The 24517-nt window shown below is 36.4% G+C and overlaps 1 protein-coding gene across 2 annotated transcripts; it reads right to left on the bottom strand.

Annotated features, from left to right (window-relative positions):
* Nucleotides 1-3160: 3160 nt before the first annotated feature.
* Nucleotides 3161-24517, bottom strand: DTWD1 (DTW motif tRNA-uridine aminocarboxypropyltransferase 1). 2 transcript variants are annotated; one of them, XM_010216489.2, is made up of 5 exons: nucleotides 23440-23728; nucleotides 22231-22374; nucleotides 21373-21646; nucleotides 18531-18780; nucleotides 3161-3176 (listed from the first exon to the last, which is right to left on the bottom strand). In XM_010216489.2, exons 1-4 carry the CDS (start codon nucleotides 23713-23715, stop codon nucleotides 18551-18553), a joined length of 924 nt encoding a protein of 307 aa, XP_010214791.2. In that variant the 5' UTR covers nucleotides 23716-23728; the 3' UTR covers nucleotides 3161-3176; nucleotides 18531-18550. The 2 variants fall into 2 exon arrangements, with proteins under 2 accessions (XP_010214791.2, XP_088396287.1); XM_088540161.1 differs by lacking the exon at nucleotides 3161-3176 and adding an exon at nucleotides 24503-24517 and having other exon boundaries at nucleotides 18276-18780; nucleotides 23440-23721.

Consider the following 24517-nt stretch of genomic DNA (forward strand, 5'->3'; position numbering starts at 1 on the left):
ATTTATTAAGCAGTATAAAAACACTCAGTTGAAGAAATCCCTTGTCCCTGAATGGCAACCTAGTAAGAGGTTACGCTCAGCATGAGCCAGCTGATGATTAGCTGATTTCGACATATTCTACAAATTCAGGGAGGGATGTAATGGGGAGCTTGCTTTGTTTTGATGTTGTATGAGGTTTTTTGTTTATTTGTTTTCCTGGGAGGGGGGAAGTTTTCCAAAAAACGAAAAGAGGAGGAAAAGGACACTGGATATTATTGGGAACAGGCACGATGGGAACATAACAGAAGAAAAGTTAAGGACAAATATGGAAGGCATCTGAGGCAAAAAAAGCTGTGAGGAATGGCTGATGAAAAGGTTGAAAAATCAGTAAATACAGGCCAAATGTTCCAGCTTTGAATGCTTATACAACTATTCTACTAGCTTGGCTGCGAGGCTAGGTTCTCCTTTCAGGTGTTCCACATGAAAATCAGACAAGGTTGAAAAAGGAAGAATAGGAAAATGCATTATCTGCCAAGGGAAACATGTCTTTCCCCTCAGCTCTAGGACTGAAGGCTAATAATCTGTGACTTTTCTTTTCCCCTAGGTCTTACTGCTGTTGAGGGCTTGATTTTAATGGGTGGTCTTATTTTCCTTCCTCTGTGCCACAAACTCTGGCTTCACTAGCTGCATTTGTGTCATCAGTCAGCACTGCATGTGAACAATGTTTTTTTTTTTTTTTTTCTCTTTATAAGCAGTATCTCTTTGTGCCTTTTATTCAACAGTTTAGCAGTTCAATATGTGTACGGAAACGTGTACTTGTGAGTTCCGTGAAGTGGTCCCCTTGTTGCAAATTCGTGCATATCTTTGCAATACAGTAAGAAGCTGGGACGAAGAAGTATGCAGTGGAATAGAAAACTTGGGAAGTTCAGGCATAGATCTGTCACTCCATGGATGTGCTCTTTAGCTGATGATGTTCTTTACCTAATAAAATTTCTAAAGGTCATTAACATACAAGAAAATAGTTGCCTAGGTGCCTCATTTAGATGTGGTGTACATTTGTCATGATACGGAGGTACAAAACTGCGTGTGGAAAGGACAGTTTGACCATCCTTACTGACAATTTCAACTGTCAGTTTCTCAGAGTAGAGAATTTTGCATAGGAGTTTTTTTCTGGTGCTTTCAGTTTTAAACTTCAGCCTTACAATGGAATAAGCATAAAAAGTTGCATTCTATTCCAAGCAAAGCTGAATGCCGGTGGGCCTCAATTTGGCTCCAGAAGCATTTTAATTCCAATTTAATTTTGTATAGAACTTGAGACAGAATAACTTGCTCTTTTAAACCAAATGCTTATGTGAACTTCTTTTGTAAGAAATCTAAATGTTTTGATTGTAGAAGTCTGTAGTTACTATTCAAGACTCTTGTTATGAAAGAGCATTGTATGGGATAACTGACCATTTTTCCTGTATTGGATACCTTCTTAGGAAGCTAATAATAGTTTTTCATGACCATAATAGGGCATTAAAATCACTATCTTAATTTTTAAAGGTATCGTACTTCCAGGACAACTCCCAAAATCTTAAAGACCCCTTCAAGTTAACTGTCTTCTGAGAAACAGATGGAAAGCAATTATGGGCATTTGGTCCATAAGACTGAGTAGTCAGGCTTGGAAAGTTTCAGGTTGTAAAAGTGTCTGTGTCAACAGCTTGATGTCCACAAACAAATTTAAAATAAAATATATTTTTACAGATATGTACGATGCAGAGGGATAAACTAAAACCTGTTTTGAAGGGCTTGTTGCTAATAACTATATTTAAATCTGTATTCAAAACCCATTTTCATGTTTGACTTGGATCACACATTCACGCTGAGTTTACCACTCCACAGAAGGGTTTTGAGCTGGAAACCTATCTCGTACTGTCATCAACCAATGAGTCAATTGGTTTATGGTGGCAGTTAAGAGCTCACAGTAACTTGTTCGTAGGTGAAGATGTAGCAGATCTCATGAGAAAGTTAGCCAGGTTTTTAGTGAGTTCTGAGAAGTAGCCTGTAAACAACCATGACGTGATAAAGGTGGAAAAGCAACACTGGAGAAAAATTTTAAGTTGTTCAGTGACTAAAGGGAAAAGGCCTGACTTTGAAAGAGGATAAGAAATCGCCTTAAAAAGAGCACAACTTTTTAATAAAATGGAAAGTGCTAGTGCTAAAATGAAACTAAGATGAAGCTTGAAGTTGCATGAGAATTGAATTTGCAATTGGAATAAACTGAATAATATGAAATATATCAGTAATACCTGCTCGAACATGAAGTGATGTGCAGTTTTTACTTGGTCATTCTTGTTCAAATGACCGACAGATCCTCCTGCCCGGAGCAGTATTTCTAGGAGGATATTATACATATCTCTTGACAGTGGACAATAACATATCTCATGTCAGTGGGCTTAATATCTCTTGCCTGCAGGCATAACATTGAACAGGTTAGTCAACATTCAGGTTTTCTTCAGTAGTTGTTAGTAATCCAAAGCTAGCAGGATGTTCCTGACTAGTAAAACTAGTGATACCAGCAAGCAAATGGCCTGGTTCCAGCTGTAATATTAGCTATAAGCATTGAGGAATGAGTGGTATGTGCAGAATCGGGACCTTCAGCAAAACTGCTTGCTTATATGGGCAAATATTTGCCATCCCTTTTCATTAGATCATGGAATTGCTTATCCCGAGGGCCAGGCTCGGGATTTTATAGGCTTTTTGTATTCCATTGACCTTATTTGAGCATATTCCTTTGCAACTGTACTGTTTCATTTAAGAAAAGAATAAACAATTTCGCATTTGAAATACCATAATATTCAGTCTGTTGCTGGAAAGCAGAAACTCATTCATCAAGAAACCTAATTCATTTGCACAAGTACTGATCTGTTTAGTGTTTAAGTACATCATGGCAGGTAGGGAGCTATGTCTATTTCTTTTTTCTCTTTTTAACTCCAGATATGAAAATATTGATTAAAACTCACTAAAACTGACCTATTTCTTGAATTGAACTATTTCTTGTGAGAGGTAAAATCTAATTGGCAATTATCCTTAACAAAGAAAGAAAGGAAGTATTTTAGGGAAGAAAACTATGTGATAGTAATCAGGACTGAAATGGTTCTCTTACCTGCCCTTAAGGCTTCCTACATCCTAGAAAAAGTGTTCAGCACCAAAATCTGGAAGAAATGAGGTGTCAGATTTCATTAATTCTTTGAAGTTCTTTAAACAGAACCATGGCTGCAGAGAAATCAGATAAATGGCCTGGAACTTATCAGAAGGTCACACGACAGTCAATAGGCACAATAACAAAGCTTATTTTCCAAAGGTTGTTTCACAATAGTTTTACATTGGAACCCCATTCTTTGAAATGATATTAAATTAACATACTAAAATAGCTTATTTGCGTACTAAAGGAACTGAGTAATATATTTCCCTCTAGCTATATTGTGCTAAAGGAAGTGATCAATAAAATGTAATAATTAATAAATGTAAAAATATTATAAATGCCTCAGAGGGTGGCAGAGCCCAGGATGAATGGGACAATAGCAGATGTTATCACTTCATATTTTGTATACAAATAAAAAACACCTTCCCATTCTTGTACTTAGGTTTTGACTCCATTAATTGTGAGGACAAGGTTAATAATTAAATAAACACTAGATCAAAATAGTGCTGCATAAGGTCATTGCAGCTAATAGCTTTGCCAGCTGTCTTATAAATGAGTACTTGAATGCTTGTGCTCTGGGAAGCTGTTATGTTGCTTCTCATTTGTTTATTTTCCACAGGCTGTGGTATAAGCCATCTCAGTGCAGTCATACAGCTATTTAACACCAAATCTCCTCAAGATACTCTGTCTGTAAACCTGCTCCATCTCGGCATCATTAATATTGCATAATAGCTCTACTTCTGCTAGATGGATGTCTGTGCATTTAGATTTCTGAAAAGCTCATAAATATTTCTTGAAGATACCAGCCAATATTTGATCTTTCATGGCTTTTCTGGATATTTTGGGGATGTTGTAAAATGGCTATATTTATCTGTTAGTTACGATGTGTGCTTCATGGATTTTTGAGACTACAGTATTTTAGATCATACTTTCAATTCAGTGATGCAGGTTATATGAAAATTTGTTGTTTGAAATGAAATCACGATATGCTTTTCAAATATGAGAAGCAAGACTGAATATTTCCTAAGTCATGTAGGTCATGTAAGTATTTCAGAGCATAATTTATATGAAAACATTAAAAAAAATCAAAATATGAGAGAATCAAATCATATTTAGCTGAAAAAAAATATTTTTCCCATCCCTAAAGCATCTAATGACTATTTAAAAAAAAAAAATGTACAGTGCAGGGCATATTTAACCAAGATGTAGAATCTTTAAGCTTGAATTCCAGTAGTATTTTTCTCTTGGGTCTTAAAATATTAAGGAATAAGTCTAAAAACAACAGAGAATAAAGCATTGTGGCATTTTAGACTACTTTTAAAAAACTATATGTCAGTGTTTGATAATTGAAAACATGCATTTCTACACACACACACACACACACACACACACGCACTATATAATTATAGAATCATTGAGGTTGGAAGGGACATCTAGAGATCATCCAGTCCAACCCCCCTGCACACGCAGGGTCACCTAGAGCACGTGGCACAGGACTGCGTCCAAGCGGGTTTGGAAGATCTCCAGAGAAGGAGACTCCACAACCTCTCTTGGCAGCTTGTTCCAGTGCTCTGACACCCTCACTGTGAAGAAATTTTTCCTCGAGTTCCTGCGGAACTTCTGGTGCTTCAGTTTGTGGCCGTTTCTTCTAGTGCTATCGCTGGCCATCACTAACAAGAGGCTGGCCCCATCCTCCTCACTCTCTCCTTTAAGATATTTACATACACTGAATAATATAATATACATATGGTATATATGTGGTACATTTGAGTGATATCTATTATATGTGAGTGATATCTATCATATATCAGTGAATCCTAGAACTGAGTAGTTGAGATGCTTCATAAGTTTCATGGTTGTTTGGTGGATTGGTCTCATAAAGAAATGTGGAAACCAGAAAATGGAAAGGAACATGGGGCAATTTCATCATCAGAAAAAGATAGTCTGTTTTGCTAATAAATAAACAAGAAATCTTACTTATCTTTAAAGATAAGCTACCACTTCTCAGTTTTCCCGGGGATGCTAAAAGCCTTTCAATACCTTTATATTGCTCTGTAGGGAATAAAGCTTCAAGTAGAGCTATGTTCCCTTTTTTGTTTTTCAGATGATGTACTTGGGCTCAGGCCTTGGCTGTGTGTGTGTGCTGGCAGAGTTTTCTAGTTTCAGAGCACTTCAAGGCTTGGAAATGCCCTTGGTACCACTGGGGTGCCTAGAGGTTTAGCATCAGTGCTGCAGCACTGAGCACCTGCCCAGAAGCGCTTGCGCAGATGTCTAAGACGTGTCTCTGTGTTTCTGGGGGTTAAGTGTGCTCAGTTCATGGCATCTTCATTAGCTCTTCTTATGCAAGGATAGGGCTATATATTATAAAAGCATATGAATTCTTAAAAGTTACACCATGAACTAAGGATAAAGTATAAATTAATTGCTCATATATATCTTAAGCCTGGTGTATTCAAAAGTTCTGAAGTGATAAACTAGTGTTATTTAAAAGCACTACAATTATTAGGCTTTTTGGGACTTTTCAGTTATTTTTTTCAATTGAAACAATTTTATTGTAATGAAGCTACCAACTATTTCAGCCCATCTTGAATTTGAGTTTATTAGTTTGCAAGGAAAGAAGCATTTGACATTTTTCATTTAGTTCCAGTGCTGATTGTCTAAGGCAGATTTTGTATCTGGCACTATGAAAGCTGATAGAAATTCTTAAAGGTATGTTTTCCAATACAGATAATGCAGTTGAAACTTTAAGATAGCAGAGGAGGAGGCATTACTACTTTGCTAGTTTGTCACTTAAGTTGTGGCATCGTCTTCTAATATCTTAAGTGACATTTTGTCTGCCTCAGTTCTCTATAGGCAAAACATAGTTGAAAACGATCTCGGGTGCGTTCGCACAGCTCTCCAATACACAAGAAACTGTGGCTTCAAAACACTGTTCTGGCTCTGTTTCTTACAAACTGTCATCCCAAAATGTTCTAGCAATATATTTTTGGAAAAGACTTAAATTAGGTTAAAATTTCCTATAACTATTATGTTTCTATTTTATTGTGCAAAAAGGAAAACAGCATTAAAAAGTAACCGTCCTTTCTTGCTTAACCGTCTGTTTATATTGAGGATGAAATACAATATAATATTTTATCTTGGATCTAAACCATCTCATTTTGCAGGTCTTACCATTGCGAAACAAACTGAAATCTCTGACCTTCCTCAGCTTGTAGCTACATTTCATAGTCTGGTTGGTTTGGCAGGAGTTCTTACATATATTGAATATTGAGTCTTACATGTACTGAATATCCGCACTGTGATGTTCACCCTTCTGCCAGTGTTCTCAAACCTATGGCCTACTAGGGATGTATGTCTTGCCTATGGTGTAGTGGGATGTAACCTTCAGTGGTTCTTTACTAGCTTATGGAAGACTGCAGGGTGCCCTATACTGTAGCTTTGCTCCATCATATGATAATTAAAGATGTAGTTTCCTAAAGTGCTTTTTTGTTTTGGGTCCCCAAAATGCAGTTGAAATCTAAGACCGTGGGTAGGCTGATTCTCTCGGTTCCTACCAAAAGATATATATATATTTAATACCCTCATGCAACTTAAAGAACTTAGTAGGACTGATAATAAAGGAAGAGATTAGTGACTTAGGATTTGGTTGATTGGGAGAGGTGTTGACATTAGTCTTCAAGGTTGTTTTTTTTGCTAGAGAAGGATATTTGTTTAACTAGGGGTCCGAGTCACACTTTGGACATAGAGCCTTTGGACTAAGATTCTGAAACAGTGGCTAGAGAAATTGTAGAAAGGACCTTCTAGGTTGCTGTGGCTTAATTATTTCCTAGTGTGTTAATAGAAAGTTACTAAAGCTTCACGTTCTGAATAATTGCTGTTCCCTATTTGCTCCTGCAACATACTCATATATCAGGAGATACTGCTTTTGTTTTATATTTTTATGATTACTGATACGGATGAAGCAGAAGCAATCATGGTGTACTTAGAACTGGTGCTCTTCTATTTATGAAAACTCCTTCAAAATAAAATTCCTTCACAGTTGTCTTGGATCTACAATAGGCAGAGCAGTGTTCTGGGTCAATTAATCTCTCTTGGGACCAATATCCTTGGTATTTTGTTTCTGTATCTGTAGCTTGTCTTAATTTCCAGTGCTTTAGCTATAAAAATATTTTAGTAGTAAAGTCAGTACAGTGTCAGAGCAACCCTGCCTGCTTCTAGGTATATTGAATTCAGCAGCATTTCCTCTCGACATGACTTTTTGAATGTTGATTCATTGATAGTATTGAGTAGTATGGTGCCTTTTATGTTATATCCAAGTTACAACACTGCTTTAGTGTCCCCTTTTTGGTGTTAGAGGTAAGAATATCAAGACAGCACTTCTTGAACCTTTGTCTTGCAACTACAAGTCATGTAAGGTTCTTGCACGCACACCCAGCACTTGCTGAATGCTAGCACTCTCGCATATTAGCTGAAAAAAATTGGCATAAATTCTGAGGAATCAACAAAGCACTCTGCAGAATGGGTTTCTAGCCATATAGAATTTCCGTGACAAGTCTGCAAGACCCTTCAGTATCCCACAAACCACACTCTAGAGATCCAAAACTTTTTAGCCAGTAGCAGTGCTGTAAAATAGGCCATGGATGTTTATCTAGTGAGATGTATATGTAACCCTAGGCATCGCTGAAACTATGGGCTAGTTTTGGAAAGAAATGAGAGAGAGCAAGGGTATTGTCCTGAAAAATAATGAATGATTTCAACTCCCCTCACATGTTTTATAAGCTTTTAGTAGAACTTCTAAAAATGCATATACTTACATGCCCAAACCCAAAATACATAAATAATATAATGGGTAATCATCTCCTGCTAACTGGCTACTTGAATTAATATTTATTTCCTATTGTTTCTGCTCTTAATATTTTTTAAAAATACATTATTTCTTGAAATATGAATTTTCATGGTTTCCTTGCAAATCCTGAAATGCAAAGGACTATATTTTACAAAGAATGAATACTTTTCACCGAAGGATCTTGCCCAGCAGCTAGTTTTGGGGAAATGTGCTGTTCTGTAACAAGGAAGAAAGGAGATGTTACTGAAAGAACATCTTTGTTTCACTAGATAAAAAATATTAAAGTATTTTGGAGAGGAGAGGAAAAACTATTTTAAAATGGCTGAGAAACAGGGTTTTCTGAAAGGCATGTCTGAAAATCTGTGCTCAAAATGTGTCATTTTTTTATGCCAAGTGGGATGCTGAAGCTTTCCAAAAAGAAAGCAATAGAATATTGAACTGTTGAACTGTTGCTGTATCAGCTTCAGGGCTTGTTAAAGTAAACTTTAATGAGCTGAAGAATAATGCAGTCTCCTTTCCCAAACAAACTATATGGGAATTTACAGCAAATGAGCTATTTATTTTGGGATTCTTTTAATGGAATCAGAACTGTCATTTTGACCAATGTGTTTATTTAATACATTCACATTTAGGCCATGAATGGGTCTTTGCCAAGTGTCTTTTTAGGTGGATATGGAGCATAATCTAGAGCTGGAGAGAAACCTATGGCAGTTGTTGGAACTCACACTGAAATTAGATAAGGCCAGGCGATTGAAATGATAAAGGAGGCTAATTCTATCATTACTATGAGTGAGGATTCAGATATTTATTGTTCATTCACTCCATAGTAGGCTTTTCAGGCTACCTTGGACCTTGCATAACACTCCGCCTACTTCACTTTTGGCTATCACTTTAATCATATCAAACTATTGTTTCTACTTCCTTTGAGTCTGTGCAATTCACTAATAAATTTACAGTTGTTGCACAGATACTAAAATTGTTAAATAGCTCCTCTCTCCTTATATACCACCTGTGTCTCATTTAATGTTAGCAGGCATTTACCATTGGGCTTTGCTCATGGCTACAGCTCTGTGCAATCATTAGTCAACTTCCCACCTAATCATATCTGTTCTTACGTGTCCGCGTCCTTGCGAGCTGGAGTGTGCTGGGCTTGCCAGCAGAATAGAGTTTCTCTTTACATTGGAATCTGGCTTGAATGCCTAAGCCTGCCAAGTCGATCACATGCAAACTGCCTTGAGTGTACGCTGTGAAAGTATTGCCCAGCTTTGTTCACATTGCCAGTTTTCCTTTTGCTCTCTTTCTTTGCAACTAACACTTATCCTTGATTTAAAGTGTTTCAGGGCAGAGATTTTGCTTTCATGGATGTTGCATACCTGTGACAGTTACTGTTCTTATAGTGAAGTAGCAATTTTGTGCTAGGCCTTACGCAAACATACAAGAAAAAGACTAAAAATCTTGAAATATAAGGGAAATATAATACGGGTTAAAAATGAAATTATAACAAATACTTGGACACAAAATGCAAGAACTGAATGTATTCTTCCAGCATGTTTGCAGTAAATCCTTTTTTTCAGAAGTACACTGCTTTTGTGGTTTGCTATGGAGAATGCAAAACGCCATCTTGTCTCTAGTGACCTCATTTGATAGCATCCTGGATGCACGTGGTGTTGGTGAAAATTGAATCTTCCTGATGTAGTGAATTACAACTATAATTAATATTAGAGATCTAATGAAAAATCTGGAGTTACTAGAAATGCCACACTTCGTAATGCAGCCTACATCTTGAATCCTCAACCTGTTTTGTAACAGTATAGCATAGAGAAAAAATGTTTCAACATGAACCTATGCCTAAGTAGTCACCAGTCTTAATTTTGTCAGTTTTACACGGTTTGTCGTTTTCCTGGAGTTTTGAAGATTTACACTTGCTGCATGTTCCTGCTATAAGGAAGGGGAATAAGACATCGTCTTCTAGCAAAGAAGCATAAAGTGAAGTTACAGAAGTTATTTCACTGGGTTTCCCTTTTCTTGCTAATTCTCTCTTCATTAAAAAAAAAAGATATATATAATATATAAACATACAACAATAAAATAAAGAAAAAAAGAAAACTGTTGCTTTTATGTCCTAAAAATGACTGACCCAACACTGCCAACATTTTTTCCGGCAAATCCTCTGTTGAATCTGATGAGATATTTCATGAAGAATGGCAAGTCTTGGCTGGTATTCAATTGCAATTTGCAACAATAACAAAGTTTCAGTGTCATGATGTATTAGGTAATTTTAAATTCTGTAGAAAATATTTACTGTGATCAGGAAACATTCCATTTTCACATATCTCAAATCTTCAGGCCAGCATAGCCAGAGAGTTGAATGTGCCAGTTAGTCTTTAATTCTAATTGTCCACAAAAAGTTATTGTGTTTTGTGAAGGTGTGTGAACAAAAGATCATGGTTCCAAATATGCAGAGAAATCCTTGAAAAAAGTAGTTGCCTTCATTGCCTGAAGCTACTGATCATTTATTGTTTGGCCAGCTGGTGTGTTTCGCAGCTGAACTGGAACCCGAATATGGGCCTAGATCTTCTCTCCCCTAAGTTACAGGAGTTAAAGCACAGTATATTCCTATAATTATAATCAAGCAAATTTCTGCAGCTGACCCAAGAATACAGTTGGCTTCTTTCAGATGCAGCTGCATGTAGCCCGTAGCCAAATGGATGGGTCATCGTGATGAGGGGCCTCTGAAAGGAGAGAGGGAATGATAGGGAGAAAAAGCAAGAGAACTGCCAAAGTGCCTCCCCCGGTAAAACTGGCTGTTGTAGAGAGTAATGTTAAGTGCTGTTGTTCTTGTACAGTCACATTAAAAAATCCAACACAAAACACTCAAAGTCCTAGAAATTTGCTATTGGTCATGATGTTTATGTATGGTTCCCCAGAAGATTCAAGAATTATTTTAATAGGGTCAGAGGTTTTACTTGCAACAAAATTGAGCATTCTGAATAGAGCACTGCAGTGTTAAATATGTTAAAAAAAAAAAAAAAAAAAAAAAAAAAAAACCCGATGTTTGGGATGTTAATTATTTGTGGTTTTAATTTTCACTCACTTGTCTTTTTTGGATTTATTGCTGTGTTAAGTCCCAGGTTTGTGAGCATGGAAAATCGTTCCTAATATATTCCACACTGTATGTGTGAGGCTGCCCTAGCAGCTGTGGTCATTTCTCCAGGGATGGGTTCAGTCTGGAACATGTTTGGAGTGAGGAAGAAGAGCAAAAGTGGCGCTGCACGGCCTCTATATCATCTTCCTCCTGCTGGGGCTGCCAGCCCTTAAACCAGGACCTATGTTATCTTAATTAATTAAGACAGTCACAGAAAATGTAGTATTTTCATTAGAAAAAAAAAGTAAACCATGTGTTATATAATGTCACCAAGGAACGTCTGAGGTGGTATTTGAAGGATAGAGTGCAGTGTAAAGAAGTTCTTCAGCTCTCTCCCTCCTGCCTTCTCATTATAGAAATATCTGCTAGATGCCATTGCTCAGGAGGAGGCCACATGCCAGGGCAGCTGAATGTGTTGCTGATTAAAGCTGGGTACTTTATGATGTTGTGTTAGAAGAATGGACAACATAAATTAAGATTTTCCAGGTAAGACTTAAAAAAAAAATTGACCGCTTGTTTTGTAATCAAGTCACACTATATTTTTCTTCGTCTTGTCTTATGGTGAACAGTTAGAATTTTGTTCTAACTAACATTTTGGTACTTTACATTTTGGCTAGAGTGCTTGAATTAACCTGAAGTAATAATTTCAATGAATTGGTTTTTAAGTAATTATTAAATAATTAAAAAAGGAGGAACTGAAACTACTATGTGATGCTAATTTGATAAGGATGTGCAGGACTCAGCAAAGTTACAGACCATTAAGTTTGACTGTCCTGGGTAAACTGGAGAAGAAAAAAAGAGAAAAAAAAGAGGAGTTGGTAGGCATGTGCACGGGCATGTTTGGCAGAGGAGTCACTGCTGCTTTTGCATATCACAAACCCACCAAGAGATATTTGAAGGATTCAATGGGAATAAGGATAAGGGAGGTATAGTTGATTCTCTGATACACCAAACATTCTTGAGCACTGTCGTGGCCAGAGCTTTTAGGAATTACTCGTAAAATTTAGAAATGCATTTCACCATCTTAACCCGGGATGTGGAATCTCTGCACCTAGAGTGGTCCTGAACAAGTGCACCACTTCTCACGTAGAAAGCCATGGAATTGAGGCACTGAACAGAACTGTAGAATTAGACTGTAAGTGAATGGTGTTGAAATAAACTACATAATATTGTAATACCATAGAAGTCATATTCAGATTCCCCATATGTGCTCTATTTAGCGACCTCACAAGGGCCTTGCGTAAGATTGCCTTTTAAATCTTAGAAATATTTATTTTCATGGAATCTTACACAGAGAATGCCCAAAAATATTATAATAGCTTTCATTAGCACATATAACTGCCAAGATCTGATTCTAGGTTTGAAGCAACACATGGACCTAATCTTTTCATTTAGATGAAACAACAAATTGTCATCGTTTATTGTACATTTGATTAATGTGCTTTGGTGTTGCCTTGATAAAATAAAAGCCACTGCTTCGATTTAAAAAAAAAATACGTTTTGCAATATATTTCCTTTTGTTTCAGATATGGTCTTGGCTCTGGTTGTGGGTGTAAATGACACGGGGACCTCAGCAGTGTAGGAGGATTCCAGTTCTGTGGTTACTGACCTGCCAGTGCTGGATCTCTGCAAGGCAGAACAGGTTCTTACAAACCTGTGACAGAATTCTCTACACCATTAATGGTGGGTTGTGGCTGTCTCACAAGAATAGTGTCACCACGGAGAACGATCAGCAAGAAGTGTCTTTTTCTAAGTTGGCACCTCCTGTGCAGGATGGATGTACCCAGGCACATGCTCAACTAAACATGGGCACTGCCCAACCAGAGGGAAACTCCCGGGGAATGAAGGCAGGGATATTTCTGTAGGACCTTCCGTATGAACAGCTGCAGCATCGCACATTGTCCTGTGGCCTTGAAGCTGCTGCGTGAACTTCAGCAGTTCAAGACTGGACTGTATCTTAAGGGGTTTTATTTTTCAGGGGATTTTCCTTTTAAAAATTAATATGAGCGTAACCAGCTACGCTTATATTAAGAGACAGCATTTGAAATTAATTCTGTAGTTGCGCCTGGAGCCAACTTTTTTGTTCTCTTGTGGGAAAGATGCTGAGAATTCAGTGAAATATAGCCCTATTCTGCTCAGGAAAAAAGAAAAGAATATAAAAGGTGTGCTACTACCACTGCTAAATGATTTCATTGTCCAAAAGCATTCATTGCTGAGTATAGATTTTATAGAATCTGATGTATTATTTTGGAAGTACTAAGCAGATGTAATGTGGTAACGTGATGGAACTTATCTTTCATGAAAGTTCTCAGAGATATTTTACAGGTCACTGTTATGAAGTGGACACTTGGAACTGATTGTGGATAACTGCATTTTTAACAAACATAATACTTCAGTGCTGCTTGGAAATGCGAAGGAAATGTGATGCTTTACAAGACACAGGATTATGGAAGTGTACTATACTCAGTAACAGTGATATTTAGAATGGTACAAAGATAAAAAAAATACCATTTCTAATGTTCAGTGTATAGTATGGAGGCCTATCTATCCTTAATTTAAGTCATACACAACCATTAAAAAAAATAAAAAGTATCCAAACGCAAACTAATTTATAATCAGATAACTTATCTGGGTACATTAACAAACTCCACTGTATGTCTCTGTTTAATTAGAACATATATTGTTTCTTTAATCTTGCAAGCTTGATACTCCACTTTTTTTTTTTTTTTTTTTTTATTCCCCGTGACAGAAACACCAAGAGAAAATCTTTGGTTTGTCCCACCTAATGCATGGATTACTAGGAGGCAGGTAAATATATTTATTCGTATTTATACATACATACATACTTCTGTAATGTTCATCTATTGCAGATGCTAGAAAGGTAGAAATTTAACCATATGAACTTGTCAAATATTAAAACTCAACCTTCAGATTTCATGCTAGGTTCAACTGGTTTATGGGCACAGCTTTACATAAACAAGAGACTTGTCACTCAGAGGCTGAAATTAATTAATTTTATTGGTCAGAAAAGTGAAGGTTCATTGGTAGAGTCGAGCTCAGCTCAGCTATAGTGGTGGGCAGTTCTCTTCATTTTGTGGTACATTTCTAAACATCCTATTGCAACATGAAAGGTAACATCATGACTGGAATACATTCATTTGAATGTGGTGGCAGCACCACTATTGCTCAAGTTAAGACAAAGATGCCAATTTTCAGTGATATAAAAATATTTGGTCTGGTTTGCATTACAGAGGTGGTTCCCAGTTCTTGCTGTGGGGCTCTAGGACTATTTGAATTGTGTTCTGATATTGGTACTGGTGTTCTGATACTGATAAAGAAACCCTGCTCCTAGCTGTTTGATGTTTTAAAGTTTGATGTGAAACTTCTTTCAGAATCATACAGCATCTGATTTCAGAGTCCATTTTAAAATTGCAGTAATCTGTTATCCCTCACATGAAGTGAGCAGGAAGAATGCTATAAAAATTTTCATATAAACGCTTATCTTGAATGTTGGCATTATTAAACATCATCAATCAAAATCAGCATTATTACTAATGCCAAAGTTTGACAGCATTGGAATTGTACTGAAATAATGTCTCAAGACAGGGGATAACAGCTTAGGGATGACTTTGACACTTAGCCATTGCCATTCAGTGCCTTAGTGGTAACCTCCTTGTGTCAGCAGATCAGTGTCATACTGCCCCATAATCTGTTCATCCCAGTCATGGAAATTTTCCTATTTTAACACTGTTGTGGTCGCTATTACAGTTTCATGTGTCAAAACAAGGTGGAAGAGTTCAGCTGATGCACTGCTGTTCAGGGTATGTGAGAGACATTTAGGATGCTTGAGGGCCATAGGAACTACATTATGGTGGTGACAGGAAACTCATAGGATTTTTTCCCCCTTTATCCTATTTTCGTTCTTTCAAAGATTGGGGCAGATGGAGTGGATTTTCACATAATGTTATAGTTTTATGTAAATATGCTAAAAACTTCATTACTAAACTAGACAAGTGCTTTTTAAAGCATTCAGATAAAATCCTGAGTATAAATACTGAAATGCAGTGTCAGAGGAAAGCATGAATGGATTCACATGTTATTCTGCAATTGGGGCTGACAGAGCCTGTCTGAACCTTGAAAACTAACATGGAATCAAATTAAAAAATCTGCAAGAAGCAGTGGCAAAAGATTTAAATCAGGTGAGACTGGAAGGCTTTGGAAGGCTTCTGCTGTAGATTCCAAGTCGTCATCTCATTCCAAGCCCGCTGTGTATCATTACCCCTTGCACTGACGTGACCTTTTATTCAACCTAGGCTTGGATGACTTTTGTGCTACCTTCCAGGAAAGGATTTTTTTTTTCTTTTTGCAGCTCCTTCTCTTATTCATTCTCAGAAGAGGATTAAATCCTCCCTCTGACCAAGCACACAGGCATGCTAAAGGGAAGCCACTTTACACTCCTGGCCAAACATAGAACAAAAATACCCAAAATAAGCAAAAGCAGATGGCTTCAGGGGCAGGAAATGAATGAGCCAGACTGCAGGTAAAATGGCTCTCTGAACACATCTCAGAGGTTTGTCATGACAGGTTCTTTGTTATCTGGGGCCTCCCCACAGGAGGCCAGATGTCTTCTGTTGTGAAAGGAGATAGATAGAGATGCTCTTCCTTTTCCTCCCCCTTTAACTTATGGCTGTTTAAGTTACTGCTAATGGAAGTAGAAGCCTGTTTTTCCCCTTACTCTCTGATGTTTTTGGAAACAGAAGAGATAGTTACTGAAGGGGTATTATGATATGAAAGAAAAGGCCCAGAACTGGCCTTTACCTCCCCATGACCCTCATTTTAAAGAACGAGGAGGTCAGTGCTGCTAATTGCACTTGAAAGGATTAACCACTTGATTGCTTTCATTTGGCAGAACAGCACTATTCTTTGGTCTAAAAGCTGGAAAATGTATCAGAGGTGCTGGGACATTTTTAGTGTGAGGTGGATAACTTGGCTGGTTCAGCTTATACCAGTATTTAAATTAAAGGGTGGATTTAATTTTTTTAATGGAGGGGCGAATGGAAGATGAGAGAGAAGGGGGAATTACATCTGCTGCTCTGACAGGACAGGTTTGCAGCTGAAGTGACAATAGCCTCCTTCCTGCCCCCCGGAAAGGTTATCACAGGAGTATCAACAGGCCATAATTAATTACGGACATTAAATGTGCCTGTATCACTTAGCCGAAGAATAAGTAACGCTGGAAGAAAAAGTAAAGAAAGAAAAGAAAAAAAGAAAAGAAACCCAGTTTCTGGACACATGGTGTTCCAGATTTAAACTCTTTTCTGTACATTGATTTCATCCAAGAATTAAAATTAATTTACTTTTGGAATAATTTTTTAATTCCCATTGTTCAAATAAAGCGAGGTACACAAAACTTGAATTTGGAAAACAGTTTTAACCTTACGAAACTATTTTTCAAAAGTAACGAAGACCAGCTTATATAAGCTTTTATCTGACCTCTACTTCTTAAATAAAAAAACATGTTTTCAGGGAAATGTGTCTGGGAAGTAACTCCCCCTCCCCCCAGATTTTTCTCTCTGGTTCTTGTAAAACATTAGGTCAGTGGGTTCATTTTATTTTTGTTTGTTTAAAAGCGGGTGAAAGTTTCCTTCTCAAACTATTACACTTCTGTGATATTTAGAAAATATTAAAGCAATCTTTGTTTAAAAATTACAAGAACAGATGAAAATGTCAAAAGACTATCAAAATTCATACCAGAGGAAATAGCATTAATCGTTGTAAAAAGGCAAAATAACCTCTCAATAGCAATAAGAACCAAATGAGTAAGAAGTGTGTTGTTCCAATAACACTGAGACATGACTGCTGATTTTTCTCCCTGGCTGGCACATGATCTCATAGCTTATTTAGCAGCTGTGCCATTATATGTGGCTAGTTAAAATTCTGTTTCTCCTACTGACTTCCAGTCTGTTTCTTGTAGTGTTGTCATAGTTCACCTGCACCTCATCTGCATCCACGTAACTATCAGTATTTCCTTCTGCAAATGGAAGCACAGGTGTGTTTTGGTTGTCCAAAGAAATGCACCTTTTAAATGCATTCCCTTGTGAAGATGAGCACAAACACTAGAGGTAAGTATGACTTGCAGAAAACTTTACCTGTAGTTTGTATTTCAAGCAAAATTTATTTTGATGTATTCAATAACTTGATGCATTAAAAACAACACAATACAAATTAATTGTTAGAGACTGTATGGATTTGCATAAGTGTAAAAATAATTTTTAAAGTGGTTTTCGAGACACTGTTTGTGTGCTGACCTAGGTGTGAGGGTGCCCTCCTGGACAGTACTTTATAGGCAATAATGTAACCCAAATTAGTTGAGAAAAATGAAGACAAGACTTAAGAGTTTTTGTTTTAAAAAGTCTTTAATAATTTTCCAAATTGTGTCATTTGTACAAGATTATTTTTTTCATTCTCTAACACACATCTGAAAATACATAAAAATATTTTCAGACAGAAGTGCTTTCAGACAACCCCAACAGTGCAATTAGTCCTTTTACCTTCTTAATATACAAGTATAAGACATTTACAGAATTTTGTTGTCTGTGATATGCCACAATGAGAGAAGTTACTGCTGCTAAAAATAATCATAATATATAACAATAACAAAAAGAAGTATAAGGAAATTCCTTTCTTTTGGATGAAATCTAAAATCATTCAAGAAGTTTAAGATGATCTTAATACAAATATATGTGAATGATACTTTACAGAAATGGACTGTGGAACGATGTTTAAACAGACAGCTTGTTTCTATTCCTAGGACAATTTTTCACAAGTTCTCAGAAGAATATTTCATTTGTATGCCATTCACTCAATTAATGTGGCCTTTCTTTTTATCTTCTTTTTCACCCTAATTAATACCATCCTAATCACTTCAGCAAGTTTTTGATGTTGTAAAAGTAAAGCCAGTCCAACTGGATTAAAACACGAAGAAGTCATCTGAGCTTTTTTTTTTTTTTTTTTTTTTTTTTTTTAAAGCAATCGATTCTTTTTAGTTAGAGAGATCACCCTTAATGGGATGAGAGCCAAATCTTCCAGTCCCCACCTCAGCCTATCCTTTCACTGTGCCTCACAGATTAGGGCTGTACATTCAAACACAGCATATTTAGCAAAGCAAAGCTGGTTTAAGATCATTTTTATGGGTTTGCTCATCTGAGTCATTCTACAGCCTTATATGTGCACCACATGAGGTCTTCGGTTTACATTTGGAACAACACTGTATGTATTAAGAATACAATCTGTTTCCAGACTACAAATAGATAAAAAGTAGTTGCGTTTGTGCAGTTTATCCTTACAAAAGAAACACATATTATGTTACTCACCTATGGATTGTCATCTTCATTTATTCTTTGCCTGCACAACCCTTAGCATTTTTAATCAATGTGTACATAAATGAAAAGAAAAAAAGCATATTATCATATTGTCCTTTGTAGTTCTCTTTCAAAATCTCCTGATGATAGTCCACAAGAAAATAGTAAATTGCTTCTATTGTGGAAAGGTACGTATCTGGTTTTCCCTTCTGATGACGCCAAAAGCAAGTTTTTCTTGTTTTCAACTCAATTTGTAGCACCCCTGTCAAGAAAAAAAAAAGATATAAATTAGATGAGACGGATTGGATAGGGCACCAAACAAGTCTTTGATTCTGTTTGGTTTTGAACTTTGCAACTAGAATGCATGAAAACCATTTCTCTCTCTCCATATTATATGTGTGTGTGTGTGTGTGTATAGATAGATAGATAGATAGATAATCTGTTTTCCACCTGTAAAACAGGGTTAAAATTCTCCTTTGTAGATCATAGTGAAATTTGATGGAAGATGCTGTAGGAGCTAGGTTAAATCCCCACACTTCTATTTTGAAATGGGTGGAGTATCTGTTCATCCAAACAGCTTCACTTGACTGTTTGAACTGCATTTTGGATACAGGGTCTGTCTGACCACATGGCACAAGTGAAATGCAAACCTATTACTGATCAGCGTTCACAAGGTCATGGATGAACGTCATCTTTGGCAATGTTAGTAATTCTGAGTGTAAAACAGACTGCCATGGCTTTTCTGAATTCTCTTATTTCTTTTGCTAAGAGCTAGATGCTTTTGCTTGTTAAATAACTGTAATAGTTGCACTTGGATTACCCAGGAGCAAGAATGATAAAGTCTCACTATGCATAGGCATAAAGGTACCATATTCTTGCAGAGCTGGATGCAATAACAGAAACTATGAATGAAAAAAAAAAAAAGAAAAAAGGAAATTAGAAGAGAATCTATAAGCTGATATAAGACACTTGGCTAATCCAAAATAGGTCAAATTTAGAGGGGGAAAAAAATACCAAAGCAATCCATTTAACAATCACGTTGATGTTGCCAATAGGTTTCAGCACTCCTAAAAAAGTAGTCATTAATACTAAATATAACTGCTTCCTTTCTGATTTAGTGATCATTTCACTTCTAATGAAGTAATCAATCCTCAACATTGCCAGCTTTCAAATATTTCCTGTCTTTAATGCATCTGATTTGGTTTTGCTTCTCTAAGAAGATACATAAGTATTTTGTTTTGTCCAAGTTTTCTAGATTGCCGACTTTTAAGATTGATAGACTCAATTGCTTTCTCTTGCAGTGCACTTAGCTAGATTTACTCCATATATCAATCCAGCCTTACAGAACACAGGCTTTATTTTTACATTTTCTTGGCTTCATTAATGATTTCCATGCAGTATTTCTACTAACTTCATATTTTTGAATAAGCACTGCAGTAACTTCTTATTTGGCATTGCAAACATTCCTTTTTGAACTCCAATATCTCAGGAATATTATCTTAGATGATGACTTTATTTGTAGAACTGAAAAATCACAGCAGTTCTCTAGTTTTCATGTACATATGACATGCATGGTGCTGCAGTTTATTCTGATTAAATTTTGTCCCCATCCATTTTGAAAGGCAAAACAGCTTTCTCTAAAAGGAACACATATGCAACTTGTATAAGAGGTAGTAAGGAAAGTGATGAATGCACCAGATACATAGACTGCATGTACCTGCTCTAGGGAGGAATGTATGGAATTTTCCCTTTGGGCTGGATAAAACAGAGTCTGACTTGCATGGCACCAGTCACACCTCTTAGAGCACTTCTGAAAGGAGTGGAAGGTGCTCAGGGAAACAGAGGGCTGGGATATAGTGAGGACAGAGACGAACCTCTCGGAATGAGGAAGGCTCCATCGCATCAGCATCCACACAGGCCCAGTGGAAACTATGTTGTAAGGGCTGTGAAGTAATTATCACTAACTTTTGGCTGATATACTGCAAAAGCTTTCACAGAAATCCTCAGTTCCCTATTGCCTGTTAATTCCGAAGTTCATCCTTTCTATAATAGTTTCAAAATACTTTATGGTAAATTACAACATCCAGTGTCTAATCTTTACATTCATTTACTTGATAATGTTTTGTGTTAAACTAAATATTTTGTAACAGCATTTTAATTAGGCAGTTATACCAACACGTGGGACTCTAATGAGCTGGCTACGTAGCAAGGCAGCATTTATCTTCCACCTGTGAAAGCTCTTGCTGGGGTCAGTGGAAAGCAGGCAGTACTATGTGTGTTTTTTTTATATATGTGTGTGTGTATATATATATATTATACACAGACATATAGATAAAAAAACACAGACACTACCAGCTAAGTGCACCTTTTAAACTATTTTCAAACCCCTATGTAAAAAAAAAAAAAAAAAAAACACTGCTAAATTATATATTTTGTAGCTTTATAGAAAGCAATTTACTTAAATGTAACCTTCTTTAATGAACCTAAGACAAAGAAATAGTTTGCAGAATTCTGAATGTTGGCTTTCAAAGATGGGACGCTATTGGAGGCAGGCAGTCATTCCTCTTTTGAGCGGGTAATACTGATGTCATTGAAGAGACTATGAAACAAAGAACAAGAAAAAGGAAGAACGCACCTTAGCCAGTGGCCTCTCTTCTGAAAAGACAAAACATGCCAAGAAAATTCTCCTGGCCTTAGTTTACTAGGAGATGAAAAACAAGTCCCAGATAGTAACCTACAAAGGAAATCTTTCTGGCCTCCTGCACAGCTCATTTAAAGCACTACTGTTCTTCTCTACTCTCTAACATGTCAGCTTCCATTCACTGAGAACCCCTTTTTTTTTTTTTTCTTTTACCTTGAAGTCGTTCATCAGTTATTATTTTGTTAGTTTGATTCCAGGTACTGTCAATAAATACTATTTTCTTCAGTCTAGTGCTTTCCTTCCTGTTGCTTGAGACGCATTCCTCTAAATGTTTTTCTTCTTCGGGTTCTATTTTTGCTTGCTTAAGAAATGGCTCTCTGGAACAGTCATCGTCATTGTCACAAATGCTTTTCTTAGCATATTTTTGTAGATGGAGAGCAATATCTTTCACTGAAATGGAATTGGGCCCAGGAAAGATAAGTGCTGTCTAAATTAAGAAAATAAAGAAATCAGAGTGTTATCAAAATACTAAGAATTACTTCATTTAAAAAAAGTATTTATCACCACCCACAAACATTTAAGGCAGTAAAAGAGGAAAGCGAGCATCTCTTATGTCTAAAAGCATAAGAAGTATTAAAATAATGAGTATTAGAATATTTCATAAATGTCATTTCATGTCTCTAGTACAGACTTGAGTATTTCTGTAAAATACATTTTTTTTTCGTTTTGTAGCTCACTTTTTTTTCTCCCCAGGCTGTGTGCTGACTTAGCAAGACAACAGTTACATTTGCTGGGTTTTCTCTGTAATAGTGACTGTTATAAATTTTAGAGTTTAAATCCTGCAGGAGCCACACACGATCAGCAGGACACCTAAGAATGTTTCACTAAGTTGAATACCTTCACAAGTTTGGGTAAAATAGTCCTGAGAGTACTCAATGAATCAAATAATACACTCAAACTATAGGCTGGTGGCACAGTCCATAACCACACTTGTGGTGTGAAAGAGTACAGAATATGTATCAGCATTTCCCCAGCACAAAGCCCTGTATGGTCCTACACAGTATTTCTTACTTCATGCCTTTTTTCTTTGTATTCTGGTATGCAAGGGTATTTATAAATTGTAACATCATCAGGTGCCAGGAGCTTAGCATGCACAGCAGTGCTTTTGCCATCAGTTTCATTTGGGTGTTTAATAATGTCAATCTTCAAAGGTAACTGCAATAAGGAAGTAAAAAAAAAAAGATTTAGGATCCATATGCATGTCTACATATAAAACAAAATATAAAGCAAAAATTCAGCAGAAATCCTTCAGAGTATGTAATTAACACATACTTGCTTCAGATAGTTTCACTAAATGTTTTTTGGTTTCATGCGTTTAGAAATAAAATAGAAATTAGAAATTCTAATTTAGAAATAAATTAGAAACAAAAAAAGTGAAAAAAGCTCCTCATTCATCTGAACAGCAAACATACAATGAATGGGATCTGGAATGGTGCAGCGGGAGGGTAATAAAAGTGGTAGCATTAGGTAAAGAGTAGGTGATTAGATATCAGGTAAAGAAGATACAGGTTTACATTTAGCAATAAATGGTCCCCAATATCAGTATGCATCTGAAGTAGATATTCATCTTATTGCAAAATTAAAATACATCTAGAACCGATAGGTCAAATTTCCAAACTTCTAATTTACTTTCACAACGCTTTCAAAGTGTTTTCAAAATGCACTTTTTGTTCCTGGGTGATTCTGGAAAATTTATCTCAGTCACATTTGATGATTTCTCAAATATATTTAGAGATGAAGCACGTTCAATTTTAGAAATACTTATTTATTTTTACTTTATAAATGGTTATCTGACTTAAAACACCCTTTACATTTAAGAATGCTTTTAGTTCACATTTTGTGTAAAATTCAGCATTCTTTATGGACAAGTGATACCATTTGTTGCCAATACACGCTGTTCTGGCCAGAGTTGCTACAAACTGAAGAATGACAGTAAGAGCGTAAAGGAGCTTTTGAAGATTAAGTGCAAACACAGTCATCTGCATGAGAATCCAAGTAGCTTCAGCTTATCCTTTTCATCTAAGGAATGCTGGCAGGGCTTGTACATTTAATTCTTTAAATAAGAACAATAATTTTATCTAATTATAGTTTATTCATACACAATGGCTACTGTGTTAAAGATAACGCTCCTAAAAAAAATGCATCAGAAAAGAAGGGGTCACATGCACCAGCTGCCTAACACGCACAAGATACTAGAAAAAGTATGTAAGAGATATTAACCTTTACAACCGGAATTTCTTTGGTAGGGACAGTTTCAACAGGAACAAAGCATGTGTAACAGTAAAACATCCTGGAACTGCTGCATCGTGGACACTTTGATCTTCCACTCTTCTTTGCCTTTTCAAGTACTTCCTGCGATGCTAACTGTAATTTTTGAAGTGGGTTATCTTGAAATGATGATGGAGTCTGAAATTCTGGACTTTCTAAATGTTTAGTGTTTGGTTTTAGTCCTTGAGCATTTTCTTCATTTAAAAGTGTAGATGAATTTAATGACATGGTTAGCTGAAAGAGACAATATGTTATGCCTGATAAATAAAAATCTGACATACAATGAACACATTTTCTGGAAATTCCATATGATCTTATTTAGTTAAAAAAATACTCATCAGAGTATCCTCCCTATACTGAATTGGGTGTTTTTTTTCTTTTATTATAGCACCAGGAACTCCAAACAGCTTTCCACATAGCATCATATCAACAGGTCAAAAAAACCCTTGAAATCTTTGTTCTTAATGCATGCACACATACATTCATCATTTTACCTGATAAACTATCCCACTAACCTCAGTTATTAATAAATGTAATGTTTTAGGACAGGCATCTTTTTTGTTTGCTGTGGCTTTGTCTGCTGTTTGTTGCAGCAAATATGCTGGTGGACTCTGCTACCTGCACATGCTACTTTTCACCACTAGTTTTCATTAGGACAACTGACAGTGAATTAAATGCCTGCACGACAGATGACCATAATAAGAGAGAAGTTTAGATCTCTGTCTTAGATTCATGAAATAAACGATACCTTTCGGGAATAAGGATTGAAAAAATTAGGCTAAAGGACTAGAAAATGAGGCTAAAATCTGGCTTTGAGGCTCCACATACTGACAGGAAGTGCCAGCTCAGGCTGGACTGACTCTGCAAGCTGCAATTCATATTTGTTTTAAAAATTTTAATGGATTAACATTTTTTTCCTCAAGGTTTTATTCAGGATGGACATTATCTGACCTTCTGCAGTTGGCATAAAGTTTCTTCAAGTAACTTATCAAGAAATGCTTGTGTCCGCCCACACCTGATCCACATGGAA

This window comes from Tinamus guttatus, unplaced genomic scaffold (genome assembly GCF_059628265.1).
Source record: "Tinamus guttatus ecotype Peru unplaced genomic scaffold, ASM5962826v1 Tinamus_guttatus_pri_ptg000004l, whole genome shotgun sequence".
NCBI lineage: Eukaryota > Metazoa > Chordata > Aves > Tinamiformes > Tinamidae > Tinamus > Tinamus guttatus.